The sequence below is a fragment of the Schistocerca americana genome, chromosome 7, assembly GCF_021461395.2.
Source record: "Schistocerca americana isolate TAMUIC-IGC-003095 chromosome 7, iqSchAmer2.1, whole genome shotgun sequence".
NCBI lineage: Eukaryota > Metazoa > Arthropoda > Insecta > Orthoptera > Acrididae > Schistocerca > Schistocerca americana.
Window position 1 is genome coordinate 360,817,085 of NC_060125.1, and position 24,318 is coordinate 360,841,402.

At 45.2% G+C, this 24,318-nt stretch overlaps 1 protein-coding gene across 1 annotated transcript in view; it reads left to right on the forward strand.

Moving 5' to 3' along the window:
* The first annotated feature begins 222 nt into the window (after positions 1–222).
* LOC124622932 (probable N-octanoylanthranilate hydrolase AqdA2) overlaps positions 223–24,318 on the forward strand; it is a 68,932-nt gene continuing 44,836 nt past the window's right edge. The window contains exons 1-3 of the mRNA XM_047148723.1: positions 223–249; positions 12,633–12,897; positions 17,568–17,708. Of these exons, the coding sequence (XP_047004679.1) occupies positions 223–249; positions 12,633–12,897; positions 17,568–17,708 (433 nt within the window). The remainder of the gene's footprint in view (positions 250–12,632; positions 12,898–17,567; positions 17,709–24,318) is intronic.

The window sequence follows — 24,318 nt, forward strand, 5'->3', positions numbered from 1 at the left end:
CCTACTGCCGACTCACCGCTTACCCACAATGACTTTTTCCAACAACCTATCGTTCTTCGTACAGATATATCAGTTACGTAATAGATTCGTAAAACTTCTCTTGCGACTTTCTCGAAATTGCCAGATTAGTCCACCTTAATACTTGCACATTAATGTCCCACTAAAGGTGTACAAAGTTTGAAGCAAATCTGTGATGCCAGCATAGTGGCTTCCCATTGCAAGATGGCGGACATGTTACAGGCAGAACAAGTACTTGATTCCTGCACATAAACCACAAGAGATTTAAAGCCACACACATTGAGAAAGACGGTATGTGATATCGTAAATCAATTTTAACAAAAAATGGTTCAAATGGCTCTGAGCACCATGGGACTTAACATCTGAGGTCATCAGTCCCCTAGAACTTAGAACTACTTAAACCTAACTAACCTAAGGACAACCATGCCCGAGGCAGGATTCGAACATGCGACCGTAGCGGTCGCGCGGTTCCAGACTGAAGCGTCTAGAGCCACTCGGCCACAACGGCCGGCCCAGTTTTAACAGTTCTCACAACATTATCATCTTTTTAATGAGTATTAGCGCTCCGTCGGTCGGTATTTACTGTATATACGGTACCAGATTTAGAGAGGCCTTGTTTAATGCCCGCCAGATCAAGTTCAAAAGGTAACAGACGTACATTTACGGTTCTGAGACTTAACTAAGCGTACGTCATGGTAACGCGGCTCACTCGCCTGTGATGGTCTCATACTCGGCATCTCTGTTCGTCATATACATAATCCTTTAGCATATTTCCTCATTCCTCAATTTCACCGTGTATACAATACTCAGGAAGTCGTATGCCATTCCGAAAATGCCTTCTTCCGTTACTTTAAACGTTCCGAAAAACCAGTCGTCAAATTCGTAAATTTTTGGACGCTCAGTACCAAAACTGAAACTAATCTTCAGTGTATACTTCCGTGGACTAGGGATGGCGGGTTCGAAACTCGCCATCGCTTGAAATTTTTATTAATAATCAACACTGTCGGCCGAGGACTTCCGGCATAAGAAGTCACCCTCATTCTGCCACAGGCATTGTCAAAAAGGGAGGAGGAGCGAACAGAGGTTCACGGCACTCTCTTGTCCTTGGGGTGGGAAACTGCCCCTACAGGCGGAAGAATCAGCAATGATCAACGGCATGAGGATGCAGAAGGCAATGGAAACCACTGCATTAAAGACACATAACGTGCATCCACAGGGCTCGGGGATTGTAACTGTAGCTGAAAAAGTGTCACGGTGATCTCTCCATTGGCAAAAGCTTCCGGACTAATTCCCCATTCGGATCTCCAGGAGGGGACTGCCAAGGAGCGGGTGATCATGATAAAAACATTCAATAACCAACGAAAGGATAACGTTCTACGAGTCGAGGCGTGGAATGTCAGAAGCTTGAATATGTTAAGGAAGCTAGAAAATCTGAAATGGGAAATGCAAAGTCTCGAGCTGGATATAGTAGTGGTCAGTGAAGTGAAATGGAAAAAAGACAAGGATTTCTGGTCAGAAGAGTATAGGGGGATATCAACAGCAGCAGAAAGTGGTGTAACGGGAGTAGGATTGGTTACGAATAGAAAGGTAGGGTGGAGTGTGTGTTACTGTGAACAGTTCAGTGATAGGGTTGTTCTCATCAGAATCGGCAGCAAACCAACACCGACAACGATAGTTCAGATATACATGCCGATGTCGCAGGCAGAACGTGAAGAGACAGAGAAAGTATATGAGGATATTGAAAGGGTAATGCAGTACGTAAAGGGAGATGAAAATCTAATAGTCATGGAGAACTGGAATGCAGTTGTAGGGGAAAATATTAAAGAAAACGTTACTGGAAAATATGGGCTTTTCAAGGAATGAGAAAGGAGAAAGTTCTGTAATAAATTTCATCTAATAATATCGAATACTCTGTTCAAAAATCACAAGAGGAGGAGGTGTACTTGGAAAAGGCCGGCTGATGCGGGAAGATTTCAATTAGATTACATCATGGTCATACAGAGATTCCGAAATCAGATACTGGATTGTAAGGCTTACCCAGGAGCAGATAAAGACTCAGATCACAATGTAGTAGTGGTGAAGAGTAGGCTAAAATTTAAGAGGTTACACAGGAAGAATCAATACACAAAGAAGTGGGATACGAAAGTACTAAGGAATGATGAAATACGCTGAAGTTCTCTGAGGCTATAGATACAGCAATAAGGAATAGCTCAGTAGGCACTACAGTCGAAAGGAATGGACATCACTAAAAATGACGCTCACAGAAGTTGGAAAGAAAAACATTGGTGCAAAGAAGGTAATTATGAAGAAACCATGGGTAACGGAAGAAATACTTCAGTTGATCAGTGAAAGAAGGAACTACAAAAATGTTCAGGAAATTCAGGAATACAGATATACAAGTCGCTGAGGAAATAAATAAATAAGAAGTACAAGGAAGCTAGGACGAAATGGCCGCATAGAAAGTGTGAAGAAACCTAAAAATAAATTATTGTCGGAGGGACTGACTCAGTACATAGGAAGGTAAAAACAACCTTCGGTGAAATTAGAAGCAGGGGTGGTAACACTAAGAGTGCAACGGGAATTCCGCTGTTAAATGCTGTGGGGAGAGAGCGGATAGGTGGAAAGAGTACACGGAAGACTTCTATGAGGGGAAGATTCGTCTGATGTGATAGAAGAAGAAACAGGAGTGGATATAGAAGAGATGCGGGATCAACTATTAGAATCAGAATTTAAGAGAGCTTTGGAGGGCTTAAGATCAAATGAGGCAGAAGGGATGGATAACACCCCATCAGAATTTCTAACATCTTTGGGGGAAGTGGCAACAAACTGACTATTCAAGTTGGTGTGTATAATGTCTGAGTCTGGCGACATACCATCTAACTCTTCAACAAAAAAAAAAAAAAAAAAAAAAAAAAAACTGTCATCCACACGATTCCGAAGACTGCAAGAGCTGACAAGAGCGCGAATTATCGCGCAATCAGCTTAACAGCTCATGCATACAAATTGCCGTCAAGAATAGTATACAGAAGAATGGAAAAGAAAATGGAGGATGTGTTAGATGACGATTATTTTGGCTTTAGGAAAAATAAAAATACCAGAGAGGTAATTCAGACGTAAGGTTGATAATGGAAGCAAGACTTAATAAAAATCAAGACACGTTCAAAGGGTCTGCCGACCTCGAAAAAGCGTTCGACAATGTCAGATGGTGCAAGATGTTCGAAATTCTGAGAAAACTGGCTAATAGCTATAAGGAGAGCCGGGTAATATACAACATGTACAAGAACCAAGATGGAATAATAAGAGTGGACGACCAAGAACGAAATGCTCGGATTAGAAAGGGTGTAAGACAAGGATGTAGTCTTTCGCCGCTACTGTTCAATCTGCACATCGAAGAAGCAATGATGGAATTAAAAGTAAAATTCAGGACTGGATTTAAAAGTCGATGTGAAAATCATATCAGTGATCCAATTCGTTGATGACATTGTTACCGCGAGTGAAAGTGAAGAAGAATTACATGGTCTGCTGAATGGAATGAACAGTCTGAGTACAGCATATGGATTGAGAGTAAATCGAAAAAAGGCGAAAGTAATGAAAAGTAGCAGAAATAAGAACAGCAAGAAACTTAACCATCAGGATTGATAGTCACAAAGTAGATGAAGTTAAGGAATTCTACCACCTATGCAGCAAAATAACCAATGACGGACGGAGCAAGGAGGAGATCAAAAGCAGCTAGCAATGGCAAAAAGGGCATTCTGGGTCAAGAGAAGTCTACTAATATCAAATATTAGCCTTAATTTGAGGAAGAAATTTCTGAGAATGTACGTCTGGAATACATGAATACATCATTGTATGAAAGTGTAACTTGGACTGTGGGAAAACGGGAACAGAAGAGAATCGAAGCATTTGAGATGTCGTGCTACAGACGAATGTTAAAAATTAGGTGGTCTGAGAAGGTAACGAACGAGGAAGCTCTGTACAGAATCGGAGAGGAAACGAGTATGTGGAAAACATTGACAAACAGAAGCGACAGTATGATAGGACAAATGTTAAGACATCAGGGAGTGACTTCCATGGTACTAGAGGGCGCTGTAGAGGACATAAACTATAGAGGAACACAGAGATTGGAATACGTCTATCAAATAATTGTCGACGTTTGTTGCAGGTCCTACTCTGAGATGAAGAAGTTGGCACAGGAGAGGAATTCGTGGTGGGCCACATTAAGCCAGTCAGAAGACTGATGACTGAAAACAATGACGTTTCCCATCATTTTATTACAACAAATCGTACGAATAACGGATATTCATTGTGCTGCTGCTTGGAAATAGCATATGTTCATAGGTTGTAACGGATAACGTAAATCCGCAGAATATGGACATCTGCTGGACACATCCAATACAATATTGCGTCTCGCTTTCTGCTTGTAACGTAGAGAGCGTTCCTGCTTACCACAGATTCTATTTTATGTGTCACTTTGCCGAAATGTCGCAGAACTTATTTTGTGTTTCATGTGACGAAATGGCTCCTCAGCGAGAAATAGCAGGAAGTGACATCACAAAACTGGTAGACCACCACGTCAACGTCAGGCAACTCGTCCCTTATGCTGACGGCTTAAGATCGGGTGATTCAATGCACCTTTCAAGTTGTCGAGGTCCGATAGCGTGCCTGAGAGTTGTCACCACGGAAGACGAGACTGTCCACAGCGTACTCTTCATGAAGATGCTGAAGAAAGTGCAACGCTTGGTTGCCAAAAATGTTGCAATAAGCTTTCTGTTTCATGTTCATAGTAGAGTGTGCACAGAATAACTTGGCCAGTAGATGCACAGTCTGTAGAGCAAGTGTGGGGAGACTGGTAATATGGTGGGGGTTGCGGGCAGTTGCTGTAGGGGCTATGTCGAGTGCCGGAGGGGAAGAGCCATTCTTAAGAGACCCTACACTCACACTTTTTTTCAATATTGAGTGGAGCTCCTCCATACCCACACCTTCTTGGTGACCACCCAAAAGGATCTACTATTACCTCTGCTTCAATTAGTATCTAAAAAGCATTACGCTGAAAATGCAACAAAAGCAGCGATTTATTTTCGCCTGACTTGTGACCATTTGTAACTTTCAGAGAAGCGTCATGAGTGACGAATTTTGTTTAAAACCTAGATTTCTCTTGTCGTCACTTTAAAATTTGCTTCTTTTGCCAATTCCCAATGTCCCCTTACTAACATGTTGAACAGACGCAGTTGCAAGAGAATTCTGAGACTGTGGTTTATTAAGTTTATTAAGTGAAGAACTGAGGACAAGTGAGGTCGGAAGCTTATGAAAACGCAAGTCCTCGATACAAGAATAAGCGTGTTACGTCTTCACTTATGTTGTTCCAAAACCTTACAGCGTTTCTCGTTTCACCAGCTATCGATGGCCCTCAAAAATTTGGTTCTTTTATTGAAAAAGTCTGTACTTAGTGAAGTGGCAAGGCAGATTATGAAGTTTCGCATAACAAACATATGGCAAAATACACTTCTCTTTGTATGCTATCATTTGCCAAAATCTCGTTTCGATATCTCAAACCGTTTATGACATGTGAAGATTGTTTGGACATTTCTTTCTGACCTTATCGCTGACGCTTGTGATCGGAAACGAGTGTGCTACATAAGATGACTTTTCTCGAGATAAGTGACAGATATATATCTACAACCAAGTATAAAGAAAAATTCAGTATGTTAGCTAAATTTCATATACAGCAAAGTATTATGTAAGATGCACCAAACGAAAAATCATAGCGCTCTCTATTTTTCACTGTAAACCTTTTCGAATTTAACACAGTGTCTTAATTGTAAAGTCACAGTAACTATGACCATTAAGGAAATGATGGGAACCTCATCATGAAGCTGACACATAAAGCTACAGATAAAACAAACATGATTTTTTTTTACCGAATAGTTTCTGTAAAATCGTTTCAATAAGATTGCTGAGCGTGTGCTTCGATTCTGTCATCGCAGCCTGTCTCCGATCTGCCAAAAGCGGGCAAACAATGATGGCCTCCCCTTCCAAACAAACGAATGAATTCGCCCAGCACTTTGGACGAAAACTGGTCACTGCCCATCAGTCAGCGTATCCTGTACGGCCTCTAAGCTGAATAAGTGAGCCAAGATCCCCACGCGAAATTCACCCCAGAAACATCACAGAACCATCTCCAGCTAGAACCACACCCGCCCCACGCTGTGAGTTGAACGTCTTATTGGACTCGACGCCTTACATCACTTGAACAGCACGCCTGCCGTCAGCAACTACCCAGTTGTGTTGGCCCATTTTAGACGTGCAGCTTCACGTGCTGCTGTGAGCAATGGCTCGACTCAAAAGGTGTGTTCTTTGTGCTTCCTTTCCCATTATACGTTCGAAAAATGGTTGAGATAGACCTGCCTCCACTGAACAGCAATCATTGTCGGGCCTGAAATCGATTGCCATTGACGAGAAGTGACACTCGTCTCCAGTGTCTATCGGTAAACATCTTTTTACGACCACTGTTCTTACACTCAGTTACATGGCTGAGAGAGGTGCGTGAGACCACGGTGGAGTGGACTACCGGAGCAGAACCGCCTCGGCCATCTAATTTCGTCCACACAAACTACGGTCCGCGTAGACTGTCAAGTGTCTCTTATGGTTTAGTAAGGTTGCAACTGTTGCCGCGCGCGAGTTGCGTAGTCTATAAAAGTAAACGAATTCGCTATTCCATTGTAACTTTCCAGACCGTTTCTAACTAAGGTAAGTCTGTCATACTTTTTTCTTAAGAGTCAATGTTTAGTTCCCCTAAATTACCATGCTTTAGCTATCTTTGTACATAATTTAGTTGAGAAATAAAACTGTTTACGGTGGTTACTGAATATTTTCTCATTGCGATTGAGGCTGAATGGTCTACTGGTCGACTTTTATTCTTCGGTTGACAAATTCTACCTCATGGTTTGCCTTTCTAGTTTTCAGATGGTATATCATTATGTAAGGAAAACGGAGTGGCAAAATTTGACCAGAAATAACATGGAACAATCTGTTGACCCGGTAATTAATAAAATGAAAACCCACGAAAAAAAAAACGTCGAAGCAATTTTTCGTGTCGGCCGGTGTCGGCGTGGGGTTCTAGGCGCTTCGGTCTGGAACCGCGTGACCGCTACGGTCGCAGGTTCGAATCCTGCCTCGGGCATGGATGTGTGTGATGTCCTTAGGTTAGTTATGTTTAAGTAGTTCTAAGTTATAGGGGACTGATGACCACGGATGTTAAGTCCCATAGTGCTCAGAGCCATTTGAACCATTTTTGCAATTTCTCGTGCCTTTGACTAGTTTCAAACGAAAAGCAGAAATGAAAAAGGACAATACCCTTTCAAGGACTGACAAAACCTACAGTAAATATCAGTGTGTTTTCAATAAGGTGCAAGAGCTAGAACTTGTCAAATCGCTTCAGGATCTGGATCAGCGACGTTTCCACAACGAAACGAAAATGGGTGGAGAAATTGCGTCCTTAGACTTCTGGCTCGCTATCCTGACTTATGTTTCAGGAAGCCTTGCAAACAGTGGGCTCATAACTCATGTGCTGACGCAGATATTGAGAACGATGACACCCAGTTTACTTGTTACATGTGTCATCGAAGAAAAAAGAAAACGTCCATTCCGCCGCTGGACGGATTTATTTAGTTTTCTGATATAACAAACAAATATATTCTTTATACACTACTGGCCATTAAAATTGCTACACCCAGAAGAAATACAGGTGATAAACGGGTATTCATTGGACAAATATATTTTACTAGAACTGACATTTGATTACATTTTCACGCAATTTGGGTGCATAGATCCTGAGAAATCAGAACCCAGAATAACCACCTCTGGCCGTAATAACGGCCTTGATACGCCTGGGCACTGAGTCAAACAGAGCTTGGATGGAGTGTACAAGTACAGCTGCCCATGCAGCTTCAACACGATACCACAGCCCATCAAGAGTAGTGACTGGAGTATTGTGATGAGCCAGTTGCTCGGCCACCATTGACGAGACGTTTTCAATTGGTGAGAGATCTAGTGAATGTGCTGGCCCGGGCAGCAGTCGAACATTTTCTGTATCCAGAAAGGCCCGTACAGTACCTTCAACATGCGGTCGTGCATTATCATGCTGAAATGTAGGGTTTCGCAGGGATCGAATGAAGGGTAGTGTCACGGGTCGTAACATATCTGAAACGTAACGCCCACTGTTCAAAGTTCTGTCAATGCGAACAAGAGGTGACCGAGACGTGTAACCGATGGCACCCCATACCATCACGCCAGATGATACGCCAGTATGGCGATGACGAATACATGCTTCCAATGTGCGTTCACCGCGATGTCGCCAAACACGGATGCGACCATCACGATGCTGTAAACACAACCTGGATTCATCCGAAAAATTGACGTTTTGCCATACGTGCACCCAGGTTCATCGTTGAGTACACCATCGCAGGGGCTATGATGCAGCGTCAAGGGTAACCGCAGCCATGGTCTCCGAGCTGATAGTCCATGCTGCTGCAAACGTCGTCGAACTGTTCGTGCAGATGGTTGTTGTCTTGCAAACGTCCCATCTGTTGATTCAGGGATCGAGACGTGGCTGCACAATCCGTTACAGCCATGAGGATAAGATGCCAGTCATCTCGACTGCTAGTGATACGAGGCCGTTGGGATCCAGCACGGCGTTCCGTATTACCCTCCTGAACCCACCGATTCCATATTCTGCTAACAGTCATTGGATCTCGGCAAACGCGAGCAGCAATGTCGAGATACGATAAACCGCAATCGCGATAGGCTACAATCCGACCTTTATCAAAGTCGGGAACGTGATGGTACGCATTTCTCCTAACAACGTTTCACCAGGTAACGCCTGTTCAAAATGGTTCAAATGGCTCTGAGCGCTATGGGACTTAACTGCTGTGCTCATCAGTCCCCTAGAACTTAGAACTACTTAAACCTAACTAACCTAAGGACATCACACACATCCATGCCCGAGGCAGGATTCGAACCTGCGACCGTAGCGGTCGCGCGGTTCCGGACTGTAGCGCCTAGAACCGCTCGTCCGCACCTTCCGGCTGGTAACGCCTGTCAACTGCTGTTTGTGTATGAGAAATCGGTTGGAAACTTTGCTCATTTCAGCACGTTGTAGGTGTCGCCACCGGCATCAACCTTGTGCGAATACTCTGAAAACATAATCATTTGCATATCACAGCATCTTCTTCCTGTCGGTTAAATTTCGCATCTGTAGCACGTCATCTTCGTGGTGTAGCAATTTTAATGGCCAGTAGTGTATTTTCTTCATTTGCAAATTTTATCACAAAATTTTTGAATGCACGCTTCCTAATTATCCTAATTTCTTCTTCTCGTCAATGAGACCTCCAAAATTTGTGGCAAACGTTAGGCGGGCCGTTCCGCCCCGGTCTCCCCTACACCATTTCTCGTAGCCAAATTGGGCAGTCCTCATTGATTCACTCTCACATCCTGCAACTTCATTGTCGGTGAAGTCATCGGCACAAACAAACATAACAGCTTCTCCCTGACATTCTGCACCGTCTCCACGTCGTCCCTGCTTACTGCGCTGGTTCCATACAACCGACTGGCACGTACTCACCACTTCTCTGCCATGATTTACGCCAGAGGTGGATGTTCACATGCCCGCCTGGTATCAGTAGTGCACTGTACACACTATACAGCACATTAGGGGTGTAAGTACAGATATTGTGATCATTCGTACTTTACTATGTACGTAGTGTAGTGTCTTAATTGTCCTTTGTCTGCGTCAAACAGTCTTCCCACAAACGCGTGACATAAATTTACCGCATGCTGTTTTCTGTACAGTCGTCACTGGACCACTAAGTGGACTACACCTTTCAGTACAGGCTAACCGTTCTGCGTCCACGCATCCTCACTTCAACATCTGACCTGCTCCTCAGCGGAAAATAAGCGAGGGCTATTCGGAAAGTAAGGTCTTATTGTCCGTGAAATGAAAAACCATAGTGAAAACCAAAAGTGTTATATTTTGAACAGTTTGCTATACATTCCATCTACTTCTGTCCATAGTCACCGCTCCAACTTAGACGTATGTCGTAGCGCTGTTCCAACTTTCCAAAGAAATGAAATGATCTTATGGCCCTATTGGACGGGAGGTCCCATCGGGGGCAGTTCGACCGCCATGTGCAAGTTTCATTGCAGTCGACTCTTCATTGGGCGACTTGCGCGCTGGCGATGAGGATGAAATGATGATGAGGACACACAGAACCCAGTCCACAAGCGGATAAAATCTTCAATCCGGTCGGGAATCGAACCCAGACCCGCTGCATGGAACACAAGCACGTTACCACTGAGCTAAGGAGGCTGACTCCAACATTCCTATAGCCTCGTCATAGAAGGCCGCCGCTTGTGATATCCGCCACACCTCTGCGTTGGTTTGCAGTTCATTGTCTGTACCAAAATATTGTCTTCGTAGCCAGTAGTACTTGTGAGCAGAAATGAACATCCGAGGAAGCCAAATCTGGGCTGTTTGGTGGGTAATCAAAAACATCCCATCGAAAACGCTGCACAAGCGACCTCATTGCCCCTGCGGTGTTCGGTCGAGAACTGTCATGATGAAGAATATGCATGAAAGTTACTTTATGTGGAGTTGAAAGAAGTCAGGCGAAACCTCCCAGCGGGCATCCATACCTGGCGGGAGAGACTACTGTTCTGAGTATCTTTACATGCTCACAGTGTGCCCAGAACTGAAAAGAGCGGGGTGACGCGATCGACATACTAGAGACACTGTCAAATGTTCAAATGTGTGTGAAATCTTATGGGACTTAACCCTAAGCTTACACACTACTTAACCTAAATTATCCTAAGGACAAACACACACACCCATGCCCAAGGGAGGACTCGAACCTCCGCAGGGACCAGCCACACAGTCCATGACTGCAGCGCCCACGACCGCTCAGCTAATCCCGCGCGGCAGAGACACTGTCTAACACATCTGCGCAAAGCTTCATCCCATTTTCACTGTCGCTTCCACTTCGCGACCGATCGGGCCTTGCTTCCCGAATATCCCTCGTAAGCATTAAAGCTTGCTCTTTGCCTCAAGATTTGCAAATACCCTGATGGGACAAAATCTTAACAGTAAAAAGGAGTTGTGACACATACACGAAAGTTGGTACGCCGGAACATCTGAAATATAATGTCTACTCAGATTTCGAGCCAGTGGCGTAAGAGTGTCGCTAGTAGCACCACTATGAGGATGCAAATCCGGTTTGCTTGAAACACACGCTGTAACGGTTGTGAGCGTCAGTTACCTTTGACACTGGACATGGTGAGTTGATATTAGTCAAGAATGCCTTCAAGGCGAAAAAAAGGCCATTATAAACGCCTCACTGAGATTGAACTAGATCGTGTAATAGGGCTTGCTTCTGCAATACTGCAGAAAGACTTGGCAGGAATGTAGCCACTGTACGTGATTGCTGGCTGCGGTGGTCATGAGAATTTGCGACCGTAAAAAGACGGACGTTCACGTGGCACTACCAGGATGGTAGACCATCTTGTTCGGCATATGGCTCTGGCGTATCATTCAGCCTCTGTAGCAGCGATTTCAGCAGCAGTTGGCACAACAGTGATGCAACAAACTGTTACAAATCGGTTGCTTCGAGAACAGCCCCGAACCAGAAGCCCTATAGCGTGCATTCCAATGACCGTAAAACACCGCCGTTTGAGGCTTCAATGGTGTCAAAGGAGATCTCAGTGGAGGCCAAGATGCATTGTTGTGTTGTCTGACGAAACCTGGTTCTGTCTCGTTACCAGTGATGGCCCAGTGTTGGTTATAAGGAGTCCAGTAGACGGCGTGTAACCAACCTGTCTACGTGCAAGGCATCCTGGACCTACATCTGGAATTATGATGTGGGTTGCGATTCCGAATGGTAGCAGGAACAGTCTCGTGGCTATCCCTCGCACCCTGACTGCAAATCTGTACGTCAATCTGGCCATTTGACGTGTCGTGAGGCCAGTCGTGAACAACATTCCAGATGGTGTTTTCCAACAGGATAACGGTCGCCCACATACCGCACGCTGTGCAGAGTTTCCAAATGTTGGCCTGCTCGATCACCAGACCCGCCTTCATTAGAGCACATACGGGACATCATCGGATAACTCCAGCGTCATACAGAAACAGCATGAACCGTCCATATATTAACCAACCAAATCCAACAGGCGTGGAACTCCATCTCACAAACATACATCCGGAACCTCTACAACACAATGAATGTACATTTGCATGCTTGCATTCAGTATTCGGGCGGTTACAAAGGTTATTACTGTACCAGCTTTTCATATTTGAAACTGCTTATCTCGCACTTACATTAACCTGTGATCTCGCAATGTTAATCACGTAAATGCATTACGTAGACAAATGTATTCCCGAAATTTTTCTACTCCACATTAATTATTTTTTGCTGTTGCGAATCTTTCTTTGTGTCAACGTAGAATAGCTATGTTTAACTGTGTTAATATTTAAATGTCTGTATAAATACGTCTTACTGTGCATATATGTATGGCAGTAGCGACTGGTCTTGCTAGGTGCTGCTTGACGCGTGTGCTGACGTGCGCAGGCCCCTCAGCCGGCTCCCTCGTGGTCCGGGCTTCGAGACGCGCTGTCCTTCGCGCGTGGGTGCCCCCAGAATAACTATGACGGCTCCGAAGACTGCCTCTACCTCAATGTCTATGTGCCGGCTACTGCTAGTGGTCCTTACCCCGTCATGGTCTATATCCACGGTGGCGCCTTCACCAGCGGTTTTTCCTTCAACGACACTCCACACTATTTCGTGGAGAAGGGAGTTATGTTGGTGACAACAACCTATCGTCTCGGTGCCCTTGGTAAGTAAATCATTTTATTTTCCCTTTTATGGGATACAATGACGGTATAGGCGTTAGCTATGAAATCCAAAAGATTCTGGTCCTACAGAAAATCACTTAGAGTGATAAAATCAGCAAAGTTTAGTGCAATTCCGAAATAGGACACAAAAAAAGAAAAATCGTCATCTTACAATCCATACACAGAAAAGTATTGATGATGGTGTGTTACGCATCACTACCACTGTTTGACCATAGCAGAAAATGACGAGACTACTGCAATCAAACAAATAGATAATACGCTCAAAAAAATAATGTGCAGGAACCTAGACGTGCAAAAATTGTCCACAAAGTCCAAGAATTGCCCAAAAATTCGAGAGTGCTCCGTCTTTAAGGTACACTATGTGATCAAAAGTATCCGTACACCCTCAAAAACATACGTTTTTCGTATTAGGTGCATTCTGCTGCCACCTACTGCCAGGTACTCCATATCAGCGATCTCAGTAGTCACTAGACATCGTGAGAGAGCAGAACAGGGCGCTTCGCGGAACTCAAGGAGTTCGAACGTGGTGACTGGATGTCACTTGTGTCAGACGTCATACGTCTCCACACTCCTAAACATTCCTAGGTCCCTGTTTCCGATGTGATAGTCAAGTGGAAACACGAAGGGGCACGTACAGCACAAAAGGGTACAGGCCGACCTTGTCTGTTGACTGGCAGAAACCGCTGACAGTTGAAGAGATACGTAATGTGTAATAGGCAGACATCTATCCAGATCATCACACAGGAATTCCAGACTGCATCAGGACCCAAGTACCACAACAGTTAGGGGGAAGGTGAGAAAACTGGGATTTCATGGTCGTGCGGCTTCTCATGAGCCACACATCACTCCGGTAAATTTCAAACGACGCCTCGCTGGGTGTAAGGAGCGTAACGATTGAACAGTGGAAAAACGTCGTGTGGAGTGACGAATCACGTACAGAACGTGGCGATCCGTTGGCAGGGTGTGGGTATGGCGATTGCCCGGTGAACGTCATCTTCCAGCATATGTAGTGCCAACAATAAAATTCGGAGGCGGTGGTGTTATGATGTGGTCGTGTTTTTCATGGAGGGGGCTTGCACCCCTTGTTGTTTTGCGTGGCACTATCACAGCACAGGCCTACACCGATGTTTTAAGCACCTTCTTGCTTTCCAATGTTGAAGAGCAATTCGGGGATGGCGATTGCATCCTTCAACACTATCGAGCACCTGTTCATAATGCACGGCCTGTGGCAGAGTGGTTACACGACAATAACATCCCTGTAATTGACTAGCCTGCACAGAGTCCTGACCTGAATCCTATAGAATTCCATTAGGATGTTTTGGAACGCCGACTTCGTGCCAGGTCTCACCGTCCTACATCGACATTTCGTGAAGATTTGGCTGCCATTCCCCAAGAAACGTTCCAGCTCCTGATTGAACGTATGCTTGCGAGAGTGGAAGCTGGCGTCAAGGCTAAGGGTGGGCCAACACCATATTGAATTCCAGCATTATCGATGGAGGGCGCCACGAACTTGTCTACATCTACATCTACATTTATACTCCGCAAGCCACCCAACGGTATGTGGCGGAGGGCACTTTACGTGCCACTGTCATTATCTCCCTTTCCTGTTCCAGTCGCGTATGGTTCGCGGGAAGAAAGACTGTCTGAAAGCCTCCGTGCGCGCTCTAATCTCTCTAATTTTACATTCGTGATCTCCTCGGGAGGTATAAGTAGGGGGAAGCAATATATTCGATACCTCATCCAGAAACGCACCCTCTCGAAACCTGGCGAGCAAGCTACACCGCGATGCAGAGCGCCTCTCTTGCAGAGTCTGCCACTTGAGTTTATTAAACATCTCCGTAACGCTATCACGGTTACCAAATAACCATGTGACGAGACGCGCCGCTCTTCTTTGAATCTTCTCTATCTCCTCCGTCAAGGCTTTTTCAGCCAGGTGTGTGGATACTTTTAATCACATAGTGTACCTAGATGGACTCCTCGATCCTATTATGGGAGAAAAAGACAGAACAGGGAATTAGTCTACAGAAATCCACGTACACGCATACAAAAATCGATCACCACAACGTAGTCATCGAATCAGAAGCCTCGTATGCCTGCGAAAATCTTACAGTTCACATAAAAGGTGGCATAGCAAACATCCAGAAAGAGGGTCATAAAAAGATTCTCTTCCTAATCAGAGTGAAAGATGGCTATAACGTAAAATCCAAGGAAACAGCAGAAAAATTTTTCAACCTCGTAGCTGAGATTCGGAAAAGAGGATTGAAATCTTATGGAATCATCCTCAAAGTCCCATAAACAAGAGTTATTCAAGAAATGTTAATACACTCGTACATACAACAACCGAATGCTATAATCGGGACTCGGCAGGCTGCAGACGATCTAGAAATAGTCCAGATAAATTATTTTGAAGTTTTACACAGAAACTAGTACATAGGAAATTTTGACAGATGACAAGTACAGTCGGAGAATCGACTGCGAAGAAAACAGGTACAAAATGGACTTAAGAAAGAAACAGAATTCGCAAAAAAAGTGAGAGATGAGTGAAAACTCAGAACATTGCACCATAAAGCTGTGCATGATGCGCTGGCGTCCAAGCGCACATTCTACACACCGATGTGCATTTAGGCCGCTTGCTTAATAATATATTGGTCAACCCTTGGAAAGCAATGCAGCAGCGATTCGGCATGACACGGATACGACAAGTCCCCGTTAAGTTTTTGGATGTGCCTGCACAATTTCTGCGCACTGGGAATGGAATCCCTGTAAATTGTGTGTCAGTTGTTTGTAGTCGTGGAGCTGGCGCCCTATGCCGTCCTAAATGTCTTGTCTCGGGTTCTGATAAGATGAATTTGACAAGAAAGGAGCATCTCAGACCACTGTGGCACGATTCTGGCTTGGTGACGCGGACAGCTATGCTGCTGAAAGACGCCATCCCTGACGAGGCAGGCATGAAGTATGAAGGGTTGCAGGTGGAACGCAACGACATTTACTTAGTTCACAGCTATCGTGGTGCCTTCGATTATTTTCACACGTCCAGTGCAAAGCTAGTGTTCTTCATATCACAATACTTCCCTCACCGGCCTGCGTCCCTGGTGCAGTGTAAGTTTCGAGTTGTCGTTCGCCTGGATGATGACTATCCAGACACGACTGTCGAACTTATGTAAGAAGAAAAATGGTTTATCCGATCAAAGGACACAGTCACAATCATCCACGATCCAATTTCGTTTATTCCATACCCTCTGCATAACGTCGTGATATTTGCAGTTCGCTCTACCCAGACATCTTCCCTATAAAAAAATTTTACAAAGGTTCCCACAGTCGAGTCAAATTCATATTACAACAGTCAGGTGATGAAGGCAATATTATCTAGCATCTAAGAATATATGCAGATTAGCAGAGCATCTCTATGGAAAGGGAATTATTTCAGTGTGACGTGCACATCTTAGCAATATTTATATGGTGGATATAAATTTCCACTGCTTTCACGCCATACGTACTGTAATGAAATAACGAAACAATAATAAAATTTTGCATCCATATTCTTAGGCGTTTCAAACGTTGGGCCGGCCACTCCTGCCACTTGACGTAACTCGGTCCCGCGGCGGGGCATAGCTGCTATGAGCCACCTAACTCGCCTTCCGCACAGACCACATTACTCCCCTCTATGACTAGTGCCGGATGCTGCAATCGTGCCTGTATAAGCGGGAACCGCGCCAGCCCCCACAGTCAGTGGTTTTTATTACTGACGACGATGTGGAGGTAGAAATGGAAAACTCGAGTATTTTATTCCAAATGATGCAGCTCAAGATCTTATTCAGGCATATTGCTATGAAAGACTCAGAGGACATACATCTTTCCTCTACATTGAGGGCATAATGCGAAAGGTGAGACATTTCAAAAGCTACAGAAAAGAAAATCATTACTCAAAGGGAACAGTACTATAACACTCATATTTTGGATTTGTTTCCATGTTGGCACAAAAAACCACTTCATAAGTTCGAGTCTTCTGCTATCATTTGAATGAACTGCTCTACACATGGTCCAGAATAAGTCCGGATTCATTTATTATGATAGTGATTGTGCACTTTTTCTCCAATATTTGAGACATTTTAGGTGTCTAATAAATTTTCAATCCCACACTCAAATTCGCATGTCAAGATGTCCTCAAATAACATGTCAGCAAATGGAACATATGGCTGGTGATGTACTGGGCAAAGTATTCCACTACAAGAAGTGGTGCACCGTTGTCAACTGAAAACCGAAAATATGTATTAAACTTTAATGTGTTGTACAAGCCCAAAGCCATATGTGTTTGATTCTAAAGATTTATGAATCACATTGTCCTCCCTGGTATAATAATATGTTGTAATATCCTACATCTTTACCAGCACCTTTAAAAAATCGTTACTGATAACTCTGAATGCAGCAGGTAAAGAAACCATAAAGAGTCATCTATCAGGTGTGGCTAACTGGACTACTATGGTTAGTTTTCTGTCTCATTCTTTTTTCTATGCTTAATTTTTTGGTTTTTGTTTTTCAGTGCAAAAAGTTCAGAAACTATATGACAAGGAACTTGTATATCAAATAAACAAGCCAGTTGATGTCTATTAGTTTATGTGTGACAGATTTATGTGTTGTTGGCATGTGGCAGGCTTCCTGAGCCTGCAAAACGACGATATCCCAGGCAATGCTGGCCTCAAAGACCAGGTGCTGGCGTTGCAGTGGGTGCAAAGCAACATCGCCACCTTCGGTTGGGATCCTAGCAGGGTCGCTACTTTAGGGGAAACCCAAGGTACTCATTCCAGAACTGGAAGACTCCTAAACCAGATACAGAAAAAAATATATCACCTCAGTTGATGGGATTTAAATTTTTAGCCACTTCTCTAATCCTAATCCACTTGTGCTTGCCTTTGAGTTCCCAGATGAGTGTCATAGCCATTTTTTTCAGGTTGTCGGCGTTTATGTGAATTCCTTGACCAAGGAAGTTTGATCTCCTTGTCGTTATGGCTCTCAGAAATTGTTATGCACTCTGTCATTTTCTTTAGAGTTCAGTCCTATTTTTCCAAATTCTTTTTGCAGTTTTTTAATTTTTTCTGTTTAAAATATTGTAAATGAAACTCAGTGTGAGTCTCGGTCCGGCACACAGTTTTAATCCGCCAGGAAGTTTCATATCAGCGCACACTCTGCTGTAGAGTGAAAATTTCATTCTAGTTTCAAGTGTCAATTGAACCTTGGGTCCTACAGAAGTCTGGGATCTTGACTCCACATCAGTATTCGGCAATGAAGGTATGGTATTCCCCTCTTGATACACTATTTGCTGTTGTTAATCTTCCAGATAGAGACTCTAGTTTGATTTCAATCCATAGTTAGGTTTTAGTTCTTAATCTAGTTGTACATTAATCGCTGTGATGCCACTCGTGTTGGTGATGGACTACTGTTGGGTTGAGAGGAGTACATCAGCGATTGTGTAAAATGATACACCCCCCTCCCCCTACTGAAACATAATAATTGGCTTTAGAAGAGAGAGTAACAAGTCTGGTGTTCCAAGATCTGAGGTATGTGCCCCCAGGCTTTTACAGCTAAACTTTTGAAAGAGGTTGGTACTTATATTGAGGCAATTTTGCCTAAACATAAGAGGTCAGTCCAGTATGACATCAAGATTTTTCAAGCAGAATTTATTTTGTCACTCGTCATCAAGCTAAGATACTTTCAACGTTCTATTTGTATCACGATTTTGCTGGTTGAATGCGCGTGCTTGAGTATTTCTGACATCCACTTAGAGACGTAAGTTCCTGTTGGATTTCTTAAGAGTTCGTGGCTTGTGAAACCATCACAGTATCATAAACGCAAATAAAGTGAATCGTCATTCATTAAATATATTCTAAGACAAAGAAACGGCGCACCCCGAAGAAGATTGAAAATTTGTCACAAATTTATGTTCATACAGATATCAATGGAAAATGCAAAATTGTAAACTTTGACGGTCGATGGATGGATATGTGATGCTGTAGCGCAATTTCACCGTGTAGCTGGAACGTATAGTAAACAGGAGACACCTCGATGCGAGAGCATAAAGTCTTCGCGAACCTCAATCCTTGTACTCATTTGGACAGTAACTATGTCTTGCACACAGGTATAGAGTTGTCCGCATTTGAAAGAGCATGCGTAGTTGGACTCAAAGAAGCCGGTTAGTATAATTGGCAAATCGCTCGACATATTAATAGGAGTGATGCCACTATTCGATGACGTTGGCAAGAATGGATGAACAGTAGCCGAACACAGCATCAGTAGAGAAGCGGTCGATCTAGAGAGACGACAGAACGTGAAGACCGAGCAATCGTCAGAAAGGCTTTCAGAGACCCGGATTCATCATTATCCCGGGTTCATCATTATCATCGATCTGAAGTCCAACTGGTCCTTCGATGACCACAAGGACCATTAATATCCGAAAGAACGGACACCACTTATAGAATTAAGGTGATGGTAGTCAATGATCCCTTCAGTACAGATGCACACGAAGATCGAACTCTAATGGGAATCGACGAGAGTCCGCGGTAAATGAGGCTGATGCCCAAGAGTACTACATCAGTAGTGTGCGGTATGAGTTGACAATTTGGGTCTAACGGGAGGCATGCTGCGGTAGTTTGTGCAGCTGCGGCGGTGTCCATGTGGCGTATTGGTCAGCGCAACTGCCTAGTAACCACGAGACCTTGGTTCTAACAATGGTCCGGCACAGATTTTCAACTTACCCCACTGATATAAATCAATTACCACTGACAGCTAATGTCTTTAATTCCTCTTTAGTTCCTTAGTGTCTCTACTGTGTACTCATTTTCCGTCACACCAGGCACTGTGGCCCTATGACGATGACGAATCGGGCAACATCGTTCTCCTCGGAGTCTTCACACATGGTTACGTCCACCTTGAAGCTGTACACAGAACTGGGACTCGCCGAAAAAGACGTCGTGACACGCCTGTTTGTGGTGTTGTCATTCACCGAACCACTTTCGGCGCGACGTTCGCTGCTGGCTGCTCAAACGTGGCAATAACCATATCCCCGGTAACGTTCCAGGAGTACAGCCTCGTCTCAGTTCATAGAACATCCATAACATTGAAACATCCTGGCAGATTAAAACTGCGTGCTGGACCGAGATTCGAACTCAGGACCTTTCCCTTTCGCTGGCAAGTGCTCTACCATCTGAGCTACCCAAGCACGACTCACGCCCCGACCTCACAGCTTTAGTTCCGCCAGTATCTCGTCTCCTATCTTCCAAACCTTACAGAAGCTCTCCTGCGAACCTTGCAGAACTAGCACTCCTGAAAGAAAGGATATTGCGGATACATGGCTTAACCACAGCCTGGGGGATGTTTCGAGATTGAGATTTTCACTCTACAGCGGAGTGTGCGCTGATATGAAACTTCCTGGCAGATTAAAACTGTGTGCCGGACCGAGACTCGAATTCTGGACCTACGCCTTTCCCGGACAAGTGCTCTACCATCTGAGCTACCCAAGCACGACTGGCGCCCCGACCTCACAGCTTTAGTTCCGCCAGTATCTCGTCTCCTATCTTCCAAACCTTACAGAAGCTCTCCTGCGAACCTTGCAGAACTAGCACTCCTGAAAGAAAGGATATTGCGGATACATGGCTTAACCACAGCCTGGGGGATGTTTCGAGATTGAGATTTTCACTCTACAGCGGAGTGTGCGCTGATATGAAACTTCCTGGCAGATTAAAACTGTGTGCCGGACCGAGACTCGAATTCTGGACCTACGCCTTTCCCGGACAAGTGCTCTACCATCTGAGCTACCCAAGCACGACTCACGCCCCGACCTCACAGCTTTAGTTCCGCCAGTATCTCGTCTCCTATCTTCCAAACCTTACAGAAGCTCTCCTGCGAACCTTGCAGAACTAGCACTCCTGAAAGAAAGGATATTGCGGATACATGGCTTAACCACAGCCTGGGGGATGTTTCGAGATTGAGATTTTCACTCTACAGCGGAGTGTGCGCTGATATGAAACTTCCTGGCAGATTAAAACTGTGTGCCGGACCGAGACTCGAATTCTGGACCTACGCCTTTCCCGGACAAGTGCTCTACCATCTGAGCTACCCAAGCACGACTCACGCCCCGACCTCACAGCTTTAGTTCCGCCAGTATCTCGTCTCCTATCTTCCAAACCTTACAGAAGCTCTCCTGCGAACCTTGCAGAACTAGCACTCCTGAAAGAAAGGATATTGCGGATACATGGCTTAACCACAGCCTGGGGGATGTTTCGAGATTGAGATTTTCACTCTACAGCGGAGTGTGCGCTGATATGAAACTTCCTGGCAGATTAAAACTGTGTGCCGGACCGAGACTCGAATTCTGGACCTACGCCTTTCCCGGACAAGTGCTCTACCATCTGAGCTACCCAAGCACGACTCACGCCCCGACCTCACAGCTTTAGTTCCGCCAGTATCTCGTCTCCTATCTTCCAAACCTTACAGAAGCTCTCCTGCGAACCTTGCAGAACTAGCACTCCTGAAAGAAAGGATATTGCGGATACATGGCTTAACCACAGCCTGGGGGATGTTTCGAGATTGAGATTTTCACTCTACAGCGGAGTGTGCGCTGATATGAAACTTCCTGGCAGATTAAAACTGTGTGCCGGACCGAGACTCGAATTCTGGACCTACGCCTTTCCCGGACAAGTGCTCTACCATCTGAGCTACCCAAGCACGACTGGCGCCCCGACCTCACAGCTTTAGTTCCGCCAGTATCTCGTCTCCTATCTTCCAAACCTTACAGAAGCTCTCCTGCGAACCTTGCAGAACTAGCACTCCTGAAAGAAAGGATATTGCGGATACATGGCTTAACCACAGCCTGGGGGATGTTTCGAGATTGAGATTTTCACTCTACAGCGGAGTGTGCGCTGATATGAAACTTCCTGGCAGATTAAAACTGTGTGCCGGACCGAGACTCGAATTCTGGACCTACGCCTTTCCCGGACAAGTGCTCTACCATCTGAGCTACCCAAGCACGACTCACGCCCCGACCTCACAGCTTTAGTTCCGCCAGTATCTCGTCTCCTATCTTCCAAACCTTACAGAAGCTCTCCTGCGAACCTTGCAGAACTAGCACTCCTGAAAGAAAGGATATTGCGGATACATGGCTTAACCACAGCCTGGGGGATGTTTCGAGATTGAGATTTTCACTCTACAGCGGAGTGTGCGCTGATATGAAACTTCCTGGCAGATTAAAACTGTGTGCCGGACCGAGACTCGAATTCTGGACCTTTGCCTTTCCCGGACAAGTGCTCTACCATCTGAGCTACCCAAGCACGACTCACGCCCCGACCTCACAGCTTTAGTTCCGCCAGTATCTCGTCTCCTATCTTCCAAACCTTACAGAAGCTCTCCTGCGAACCTTGCAGAACTAGCACTCCTGAAAGAAAGGATATTGCGGATACATGGCTTAACCACAGCCTGGGGGATGTTTCGAGATTGAGATTTTCACTCTACAGCGGAGTGTGCGCTGATATGAAACTTCCTGGCAGATTAAAACTGTGTGCCGGACCGAGACTCGAATTCTGGACCTACGCCTTTCCCGGACAAGTGCTCTACCATCTGAGCTACCCAAGCACGACTCACGCCCCGACCTCACAGCTTTAGTTCCGCCAGTATCTCGTCTCCTATCTTCCAAACCTTACAGAAGCTCTCCTGCGAACCTTGCAGAACTAGCACTCCTGAAAGAAAGGATATTGCGGATACATGGCTTAACCACAGCCTGGGGGATGTTTCGAGATTGAGATTTTCACTCTACAGCGGAGTGTGCGCTGATATGAAACTTCCTGGCAGATTAAAACTGTGTGCCGGACCGAGACTCGAATTCTGGACCTACGCCTTTCCCGGATAAGTGCTCTACCATCTGAGCTACCCAAGCACGACTCACGCCCCGACCTCACAGCTTTAGTTCCGCCAGTATCTCGTCTCCTATCTTCCAAACCTTACAGAAGCTCTCCTGCGAACCTTGCAGAACTAGCACTCCTGAAAGAAAGGATATTGCGGATACATGGCTTAACCACAGCCTGGGGGATGTTTCGAGATTGAGATTTTCACTCTACAGCGGAGTGTGCGCTGATATGAAACTTCCTGGCAGATTAAAACTGTGTGCCGGACCGAGACTCGAATTCTGGACCTACGCCTTTCCCAGACAAGTGCTCTACCATCAGAGCTACCCAAGCACGACTCACGCCCCGACCTCACAGCTTTAGTTCCGCCAGTATCTCGTCTCCTATCTTCCAAACCTTACAGAAGCTCTCCTGCGAACCTTGCAGAACTAGCACTCCTGAAAGAAAGGATATTGCGGATACATGGCTTAACCACAGCCTGGGGGATGTTTCGAGATTGAGATTTTCACTCTACAGCGGAGTGTGCGCTGATATGAAACTTCCTGGCAGATTAAAACTGTGTGCCGGACCGAGACTCGAATTCTGGACCTACGCCTTTCCCGGACAAGTGCTCTACCATCTGAGCTACCCAAGCACGACTCACGCCCCGACCTCACAGCTTTAGTTCCGCCAGTATCTCGTCTCCTATCTTCCAAACCTTACAGAAGCTCTCCTGCGAACCTTGCAGAACTAGCACTCCTGAAAGAAAGGATATTGCGGATACATGGCTTAACCACAGCCTGGGGGATGTTTCGAGATTGAGATTTTCACTCTACAGCGGAGTGTGCGCTGATATGAAACTTCCTGGCAGATTAAAACTGTGTGCCGGACCGAGACTCGAATTCTGGACTTACGCCTTTCCCGGACAAGTGCTCTACCATCTGAGCTACCCAAGCACGACTCACGCCCCGACCTCACAGCTTTAGTTCCGCCAGTATCTCGTCTCCTATCTTCCAAACCTTACAGAAGCTCTCCTGCGAACCTTGCAGAACTAGCACTCCTGAAAGAAAGGATATTGCGGATACATGGCTTAACCACAGCCTGGGGGATGTTTCGAGATTGAGATTTTCACTCTACAGCGGAGTGTGCGCTGATATGAAACTTCCTGGCAGATTAAAACTGTGTGCCGGACCGAGACTCGAATTCTGGACCTACGCCTTTCCCGGACAAGTGCTCTACCATCTGAGCTACCCAAGCACGACTCACGCCCCGACCTCACAGCTTTAGTTCCGCCAGTATCTCGTCTCCTATCTTCCAAACCTTACAGAAGCTCTCCTGCGAACCTTGCAGAACTAGCACTCCTGAAAGAAAGGATATTGCGGATACATGGCTTAACCACAGCCTGGGGGATGTTTCGAGATTGAGATTTTCACTCTACAGCGGAGTGTGCGCTGATATGAAACTTCCTGGCAGACTAAAACTGTGTGCCGGACCGAGACTCGAATTCTGGACCTACGCCTTTCCCGGACAAGT